General features: G+C 42.7%; 1 protein-coding gene across 1 annotated transcript in view; it reads left to right on the forward strand.

Annotated features, from left to right (window-relative positions):
• LOC116979148 (cysteine and histidine-rich domain-containing protein 1-like) overlaps window positions 1-6963 on the forward strand; it is a 33588-nt gene extending 26625 nt beyond the window's left edge. The window contains exons 8-11 of the mRNA XM_033030665.1: window positions 145-250; window positions 2964-3083; window positions 4535-4597; window positions 6442-6963. Of these exons, the coding sequence (XP_032886556.1) occupies window positions 145-250; window positions 2964-3083; window positions 4535-4597; window positions 6442-6747 (595 nt within the window). The 3' untranslated portion in view covers window positions 6748-6963. The remainder of the gene's footprint in view (window positions 1-144; window positions 251-2963; window positions 3084-4534; window positions 4598-6441) is intronic.
• Window positions 6964-9946: the final 2983 nt, after the last annotated feature.

A 9946-nucleotide genomic window follows, 5' to 3' on the forward strand; every position in this document is an offset into this window, starting at 1 on the left:
TGTGGGCGTGTGAAATTTGTGTCTACCTTCGATTTTACCAGCATCTGCAGTTTGTTTCTTAAACATAAGAGGTTAAGTAGATTGTGCAGGCCTGAGGGTTGGAAAGCCTGTATCTTTTTTAATGATTTTTTTTACTCCATAAAGAATGAAGTACTGGAGCTGCTGTAGGATAAAGACTACGGAATTTGATGACTTCCTCGAACAGCCTGGCTGTGCCAAGGGCAAGCATCTCTGGACCAAGATAGATTCGGTAAGGTGGATATGGACTCCATTAGACCTTTGCAATAAGATGAACAATATTGGAGGTATGATAGACTTGAAGTTGTAGATTCAGTCTGATCTGTGGTCTCTTTCGAACTGGCCCAAGTGTTTATTCTTTTATTGGCGCTATTGGGTGTAGATGTTTACCAGAATGATGCCTGGATTAGGAGGTATTAGCTACAGGGAAAGGTTGGACCGATTTGGAATACTTTCTCTGGAACACTGGGCTCAGTGGGCAGAAGGGCTTGTTTCCATGCTGTATCTCTAAACTAAACTATATTAAAGTGACAACCTACTCTCTACATTTAATGGCATTACCACATTGACCATCGACATCCCTTGGTTAGCATTGACCAGAACCTCAACTGGGCAAACCACATTAACACTGTGGTAACAAGAGTAGGTCTGAGCTGGTTATTCTGTGGCATGTGAAGCAACTCTGATGCCTCAATGCCTTTCTGTTATCTACAAGGCTTCTTCTTCTTGCGTATGGCGTGCACAGCCTAAAGTTGTAGGACAACTTGTTCTATTTAATCTTATTTGATTGTGCACGCCAGGTTTATTGCATTCGGCGAAACAGGGCGGACCACATGAGGGTTGCAATCTCCCAGCCCATCTACTAGGTATTACTAGGCAAAACTTACCTTCAGCGGCGCTGCAGATCTGTGGCTGTCTGTGTGCGCGATTTTGGCGCCTTTGAGAGGGGGGCGGGTTTAAAACGCGATTTTCTCTAGGCTATTCAAATCGAGGTTGTTCAGCCTGCCTAGTTGCTGACGAAAAATCGCTGCAACATTAGTTCGCTGCAGCTATTTTAAAAATAAATTGGTTTATTTAATTGTTATAGTAAGTTAAAAATCATCCTCTAAACCCGCGACCGCCGCCAAAGGGACGGATCTCATGTAGGGGACAACGCAAGGTAGGCTGTTTATTTTTACATTAAAAAGCGCTTCTTAAGATCCCTTTACACAAACTTTTATGTTGCGAATAGCTGATTTGGGGGCCCATTAAATCCTGCAGTATTTTTCTGGGCATATGGTGTACAAATTCACCGCAATGGGAACGTTCCAAACCATCGCGTTCCACAGGATCCCACTCGAAAGCTGATTTAAATGGCCATTAATTTACAGCAATTGAACACTAAATTCCTTCCATTTGGCCTATAAATGAATGAAAATGAGATTTAAAAATCATGTTTTATTGTGAATTCTTGTGTGAATGTTTTTTTGGACACTTAGGCTTTTTAAAAATGTCAATCTTTTCTTAAGAAATGGATAGATGTTTAGATCTAGTAATTGAAGTTTGGAATTAGCTACAATTGGGTAACTAACTAATTATATGCTTTAATTTCAGGTCATCCAAGTAAGATTGTTTAATATTTGTTTCAGAATGCTTCAATCGATAATAACTGAAATTTTCTTTCAGTTCTCTTAATTTTTAATAAAGTTATGGCCATTTCACTGTCCTTGATCACAGCTTTTGTGTTAAGTCAATGGAAAATCAATAGGGAACAAGATGCTAATTTCCGAGTATGAAAATGGCCATAACTTTTTTAATACTGAAGATATGAAAGTGAATTAGGTGTCAAATTAAACTTATTTTTGTGCTTTATCTGATGGGATAAATTGCAGACTTGATTTTTAAAATCTCAACATTTTGTAACATTGCTACATCTACAAGGCAAAGGTTAGGGATGTGATGGAAAATATTTCACTTCCGCGAATGAGTGCAGAATATCAGTGATCATACTCATTGCTGTCCAAAAAAGAGCAGTTTGCTTGATTTTACCCAACCAACATAACCATCCACTTCCTTCATCACCAACGCATCTGGATCACCATGATACCATTGCAAGTTGCACTGGAATGCCCCAATGTTTCCTCAATAACTTTATAACCCCCTGCCCCCACTGGGAGGTTGACACCTGGGAATCGAACTACCTGGGAGATGCCCTCTAAGTCCTTCCACAATACTGACTTGGAAATATTTAAGCTGCCCAATGATGATGGGGCTAAATTGCTCCTGACCAACTGCACTGTGGGGGGCACTCTCACTGGTTTATTAAGGAGGTCTACCACCCATTTACATGAGGGAAATTAGGGCAGGATAATGATCATTGGCCTTGCCAATATGCCAGCATCCCAAAACGGAATGGTGGTCAGAATCTTTTCCCAGGATGGAAATGTCAAATACTGGAGTGCTTTGCCTTAAGGTGAGAAGACCAAAGTGCAAAGGACTTGTGTGAGGCAAGTTTCAGAGGGCGATGAGTGCGTGGAATGTGCTACCAGAGGTGGTGATGGAGGCAGACACGATAGTGGTATTTAAGAGACTTTTGTATAGGAGCATCGATATGCAGGGAATGGAAGGATATGGATTGATGAGAGTTGGTATTGGCATCATGTTCAGCACAGATATTGTGGGCCATAGGGCTTGTCCTTGTACTGTTCTTCTGTATGTTCAATGAATGAAAATATCCATAGCCAAGAGTTGGAAATTATACTGGCATTTGATTTTTTAAAACTTTTAATTCCCCCCTAACTGATCCAATCCAAAGAAGGGGTCCCAACTTGAAACATCACATTTCCATTCCCTCCACAGCTGCTGCCTGACCCGCTGTTACTTCAGCATTTTGTGCTTTGCTCAAGGTTTCAGCATCTGCAATTCTCTGTGTCTCTTGCTTAAGTGCATCCCCCTCTCTGTTTTAGGATAAAAAGCTAGTTGGCTGCCGGTACGACTGGCACCAAACGGGTGGGATGGTGGTCCTCACAGTCTATGCAAAAACATCGAACCCAGAGCACAGCCATGTAGATGCTAACCAGACAATGGTAAGTGCAGCATTATTGAAATCTGAAGAGTTTAAATGTAAACCAAATTGTTTTTCAAATAATTTGATGATAGCTATTCAAATTAAAAGATACTGTAGGAACATTATGATGTTGTTTTGTTTAGTTTTATAGATTAGTTTATTATCACGTGTATTGAGGTATAGTGTAAAGCTTTTTTTAATTGTGTGCTATCTAGTCAACGGAAAGGCTATACATGATTACAATCTAGCCGTCCAGATACAGGATAAAGGGAATAATGTTTAGTGCAAGATAAAGCCCAGTAAAGATCATAAGAGATCATAGAATTAGGCCGTTTTGCCCATCAAGTCTACTCCGCCATTCAATCATGACTGATCTATCTCTCCCCCCTAACCTCATTCTCCTGTCTTCTCCCCATAACCTCAGACACCCGTGCTAATCAAAATCTAAATCTTAAGACATTCCTCCTCATCTCCTTCATAAAAGAACGTCCTTTAATTCTGAGGCTGTGACCTCTAGTCCGAGACTCTCCCACTAGTGGAAACATCCACTGCACATTGACTCTATCCAAGCCTTTCAGTGTTCTGTACGTTTCAATGAGATCCCCCCCGCATTCTTCTGAACTCCAGCGAATATAGGCCCAGTGCCGTCAAACGCTCATCATGCGTTAACCTACTCACTCCTTTGATCATTTTTGTAAACCTCCTCTGGATGGCCCGAGGTGGATGGTGGATGAGGACCGCTGTATAGTTGGAGATAGTATGTTTCGGTTACCCGATAGCATTGAAACTTGCCCACTCTACTCTGGTTGTTGGTAATGGTGCAGGTGTAACAAATCTTGGAAGATGCAAAACCGCGGAGAAAATATTGTTAGGACCTAATTCAACATTGATCCCACCGTTGCATCCACTGTCTGGGACCCAGTGAGCTGCAGAAAGTGAAAGGCTTGTGCCTTGTTGTAGACCTGTACCAGCTCCTAGCATCCGTCTGAATCAGTACTTCTTTTAGAATTATGCTAATACCTCTTCCCTTTTTCCCCGATATTCCCTTTATCACACATCTGTACATTGTAGACGGCTCGATGTAATCATGTATAGTCTTTCCACGGGCTGGTTAGCACGCAACAAATGTTTTCACCTTCATTGTACAGATGACAATAAACTAAATTAACTAACTAATAACTTGATGTGCCAGTAATTAATTCCTCGTTGATATCGATGTCTACTTGTTGCAAGTATCATAATGGTTATAGTCAGGGGACTCCATTCACACATGTATAATATTGATGTGTAGGAAAGTCAGTATAAATATGATGCACTGATCCAGCTGATAGGAGAAATCTGTTATGAAACGTTTAATTGACTGTGACTTTAGCATCAATGCTCAACTAAAATTGATTTGCACTGAAGTTGAACTTCTCATCCTGCAACTAAATTGTAGTATTTACTCCTTTTGTATTTTGTCTTTAACAGTTAACTATCCACATCATGTTTGAAAAGGATAAAGTTTTTCACAAAGCATTAAACCTATGGGGTGTAAGTACTTTTTGAGATTACGCCGTATTTCCGCTTGTCCTTTATAGCTGCTGCTACTCATAGGGCATGATCTTACTGATTAAAAAGTTTAAAAAAAGATACTAGCAAAGAGGTACTACTGTCTATTTGTTACATGACCCTTCGATGGATTAAATACAATGATACAGGTCTGAGTTATCATTGAATTGCAACTGGACAGTAGAGGGTGCTCTTATGAAGTGGTTTCAATGTACAGTGAAATTCCGATGACCTTGTACCCTTGAGACTTGAGTGTTGCTGGACTAACAGATTTTCCAGACTGTTGGATGAGTCTCCAATTATTACCCACGCATGCCTTTATTTCACTTTTGTTACATACTACATAATAGTATAATACATTTTCCAATGAACTCAGGGAGTTGAAAGGAAGTGGGATATATACATGCAGAACAGCACGGTGACACTGAATAGTTGCTGCCTTACAGTGCCAGAGTCCCAGATTCGAACGGGGTACTGATTTTGGATGATCACCCCTGATCATATCGGATGACGGTGCTGGCTCAAAGGGCCCTCCACCTACTTTCTATGTTTCCATGATCCTGACTATGGGTGCTGTCTGTACGGAGTTTGTACGTTCTCTCTGTGACCACATGGATTTTCTCCGGGTGCTCCGGTTTCCTCCCACACTCCAAAGACGTACAGGTTTGTAGGTTAATTGGCTTTGGTAAATTTGTAATCTGTCCCTAGTGTGTAGGATAGTGCTAGTGTACGGGGATCGCTGGTCGCCATGGAGTCAGTGGGCCGAAGGGCCTGTTTCCGTGCTGTCCAGTCCGCAACTCCAACCACACACCCAGCCCAACAGTTCAATCCTCATATACTGGACCAGAGAGTGGGGCCAGATAACAGACCACCAGGGTAATCTGAACAATTGGATGGCAGGTTATTGGAGTTTTACTGTTTGCTGAAATAGAAATTAAAGGTCCTTTAAGTTTTTGGTAGATCTTTTTGATTGTGGAATTTGTGTCGACGTGACAACCTTCAGGTGTCACCGTTTTGAGAGTAAGTATCAAGCAAGGCATAGATGGAGAAAATAAATGTCAGGGGAAATAATTGTCTGGGAAAATAAGCAATCAGAAGGGAAAATACTGCAGATAATGTAAAAATGGCGGAAGTTCTCTGCAGATCAGGAAGCATCCGTGGAGGGAAAGAATTAATGCTTCAGGTTGATGATCATTTACCAGACAAGACAAGAGAGTTTATTGTCATGTGTTTCTGATAGGACAGTGAAATTCTTGCTTTGCTTCAGCACAACAGAACATAGTAGGCATTGACTACAAAACACATGAATAAATAAACTGATAAAGTGCAAATAACAGATAATGGGTTATTAATGTTCAGAGTTTTGTCCGAATCAGGTTTAATAGCCTGATGGCTGTGGGGAAGTAGCTATTCCTGAACCTGGTCGTTGCAGTCTTCAGGCTCCTGTACCTTTCTACCTGAAGGTAGCAGGGAGATGAGTGTGTGGCCAGGATGGTGTGGGTCTTTGATGATACTGCCAGCCTTTTTGAGGCAGCGACTGTGATAAATCCCCTCGATGGAAGGAAGATGATGGACTGGGAGTTTACTACTTTTTGTAGTCTCTTCCTCTCCAGGACGCTCAAGTTGCCGAACCAAGCCACGATGCAACCGGTCAGCATGCTCTCTACTGTGCACCTGTAGAAGTTAGAGAGAGTCCTCCTTAACAAACCGACTCTCCGTAATCTTCTCAGGAAGTAGAGGCGCTGAATACCTGAATACCAGAAGATTCAACTGATTTTATATCAGTAAATAAGACTAATTCAGATCTAAATCTCTCTCACCCTCAGGTTGTTGACGCAAGTAAAAGCTTTGTCAACATGGGCCCAACGAAAGTGGAAATCAACCTTCAGAAAATGGACCCTGTCAACTGGGCCAAATTTGAACTGCCACCCCAGAAAGTTGAAGGGAAGGATGAAACGAGAGAGAAAGAACAGAAAGAAGAAATCCAAAAAGAAGAGAATGCAAAGGAAAATAAACCGTTAGCCCAGGAATTAAATGAAATGTTTTTGGGAGAAGAACCACCACCTCTAGAAGACGATGAGTCTGATGATAGTTTAAGACTATCTGATACCGACGAAGAAGATTTTGATTGATGATTTTTTAGATGTTGGGTAGCAGCATTCACGATACAACCACGTATACACCAAAGTACTGCAATTTTATGCAGTTTACCTTTTCTGATACTGCCCATGTGATTATCTTTAGTCAGCTTGAAATGCAGCTTGCAGTGTGGATTATTCTCTGAAAATTAAAATATTTGAAGAATGTAAAGAAAAATAAAATATGCAAATAAACGAAGATTGACCATACTCTGAATGTAGTCTGTCTAAGTTTTCAATACTGAATTCCCATAGAGACCTTTCTGTCCTGGGCCTCCTCCACTGTCAGCACCTCATATTTTGCTTGGGCAGCCTACAACCCAGCAGTCAGAATATTGATTTCTCTAATTTCAGGGAGCCCCTGCATTCCCTCTCTTTCTCTGCCTCCCCCCCTCCCCCCCCCCCCCCCCCCCTCCCCCCCCCCCCCCCCCCCCCCCCCCCCCCCTCCCCCCCCCCCCCCCCCCCTCCCCCCCCCCCCCCCCCCCCCACCCTTGTCATTCTGCTCATTCCACTGTTCACACCCAAATATATCCCTTCATTATAAGGTCATAAGTAATAGGAGTAGAATTAGGCCATTCGGCCAATCAAGTCCACTCCGCCATTCAATCACGGCTGATCTATCTCTCCTAACTCCATTCTCCTGCCTTCTCCCCATTACTTCTGGCACCTGTACTAATCTAACTCTGCCTTAAAAAAAATATCCACTGACTTGGCCTCCACAGCCTTCTGTGGCAAAGAATTCCACAGATTCACCACCCGCTGACTAAATACATTTTTCTTCATCTCCTTCCTAAAAGAACGACCTTTAATTCCGAATCTATGTCCTAGACTCTCCCACTAGTGGAAACCAAAGATCAAAACACTATGATGGTGGAAACATCCTATCCACATCCACTCTATCCAAGCCTTTCACTATTCTGTATGTTTCAATGAGGTCCCCCCTCATTCCTCTAAACACCAGCGGGTACAGGCCAAGTGCCGACAAATGCTCATCATATGTGAACCTACTCATTCCTGCGATCATTCTTGTAAACCTCTGTACCCTCTCCAGAGCCAGCACATCCTTCCTCAGATAAGCTGCCCAAAATTGCTCACAATATTTCAAATGTGCCCTTACCAGCGCCTAATAGAGCCTCAACATTACATCCCTGTTTTTGTATAAAGCCCTCTTGAAATAAATGCTGGCATTGAGCTTGCTTTTATTATCACCTCTTCCACAGCCAACAGTGAACCATTGTGGGCTCCACCTTTCCTTGGTCATCGGTGCCGGCTCTGATTTGTTCTGAACTTTTTCATACCGAGTAGCGAGAATTCTCGTGCCGTGGGTGGGTCGCCAGGAGGTCCTGGTGGGTCGCCAGGAGGTCGTAGGTTCTCGTAGGTTGTAGCCGGTGCTGACCGGTCAATTTCATTGGCTCATTGGAAAAAAAACGTAAGCAGTAGTTTTCAGTACCAAGGATAACCGACCGTTAATGTTAATGTCTGCCGAGCTTCACAGCCGTGTATCTCTGGTTCTTAAACGTTGTCTCCACTCCTTCTTCCCACCCCTTTCCCCCCTCTCCTTTAAAGGACTTACGTGGCCCTTACCGTACACTGTGCTTTCACCATCTTAATTACAGCGCCCATCCAAGTGGGACAGGCCCATAATCCTGGTGCACATGGGTGGTACACCATGCGATGCAGTGGGCCACTGCCATGCTGATACAATGCTCAAGCTGCTTGGTGTACGTACTCCAATATAAATTAGTTACGCTCTGTGGCACCTTGCACCAGACCCCCCCCCCCCCCCATTGACAGCTCAGCCCTGGCTACCAGCATTACACTCCCCAACTGAGGAGGAACAGAGACCAAAGGAGGAAAAGAATCAAGTCCAGTCCAGGATGCCCATAAACAACTCACCTGAAGACAACACACAAAAGATCTAGTTTGCCACTTTCCTTTCGAGAACCTGCTGCATACCCGGCTGTTCCTCTGTCTCCGAGACCAACTATTGAGCTTTCCCGAGCTGTTGTGTGCCTGACTCAACGAAGGTGCCCACTTGATAACCCCAACGATATACTTGCATCTACAGGATTAGTTTTTTTTTTAAAGAGCGAGTTAATATGCAGGTAGCTGTTTTTTGCATATGGATTTACTTATTGTAAGTTTGTATATTTAGTTCGATAGTTAGATAATACTTTGGCTTTGGGCTTGGCTTTCTTAGTTGAGTGCTTTTCCTGGAGTTATAACACAAACACTTTGTGTTTTAATTGTAATTTCTCTTGGTCACAAGGCAGATTTAGATTTTCCAAACCAATGTTAGATATATCAAAGTTTGTCAGCAAGCCCCTCCTGACCGATGCTTGGAAACAATAAATCATCTTCAAGATGTTGACAGCCCTGTGAGTGATGTTATTGTGGAAAGTGCAGCTGAGATAGGATGTGATCAACGTCAACAGTAAAGCCAGCGAGTTGCAATGGGTCCAAGAGAAAGGTGAGGTATTGATATTTGTTTTGTGGCTTCAAGAGTCAATATTTAAATGTCATATGTACTAGCAATAGAACAATGACATTATAACTTGCTGCAGCTTTACAGGCCAATTAACACAAATAAATACAAGTTCATAAGTGAAAGGAGCAGAATTAGGCCATTCAGCCCTTCATGTCTACCCTGTCATTCAATCACGGCTGATCTATCTATTCCTCTCAACCCCATTCTGCTGCCTTCTCCCCATAACCCCTGCCTCACTTACTAATCAATAATATGTCAATCTGCACCTTAAAAATACCCAATGACTTGGCCTCCACAGCCGTCTGTGGCAATTAATTCTACAGATTCACGATTAGAGTATTGTGTTCACTGTGTTATAGGAAAGATGTTGTCAAGCTGGAAAAGGTGCAGAGAAGATTTACGAGGATGTTGCCAGGACTCAAGGGCCTGAGATAGGGAGAGGTTAAGCAGGCTGATTCTATTGCTTGGAGTGCAGGATGAGGGATGATCTTATAGAAATGTACAAAATCATGAGAGGAATAGATTGGGTAAAGTCACAGAGTCTCTTGCCCAGAATAGTGGAACCAAGAACCAAAGGACATGGGTTTAAGGTGGTGTGGGATGGGGTGGGGTCTTTACACAAAGGGTGGTGGGTGTATGGAACGAGTTGCCAGAGAAGATTGTTGAAGCAGGTTTTTGATTAGTACATGTGTCAGAGATTATGGG

The sequence above is a fragment of the Amblyraja radiata genome, chromosome 12 (assembly GCF_010909765.2).
Source record: "Amblyraja radiata isolate CabotCenter1 chromosome 12, sAmbRad1.1.pri, whole genome shotgun sequence".
NCBI lineage: Eukaryota > Metazoa > Chordata > Chondrichthyes > Rajiformes > Rajidae > Amblyraja > Amblyraja radiata.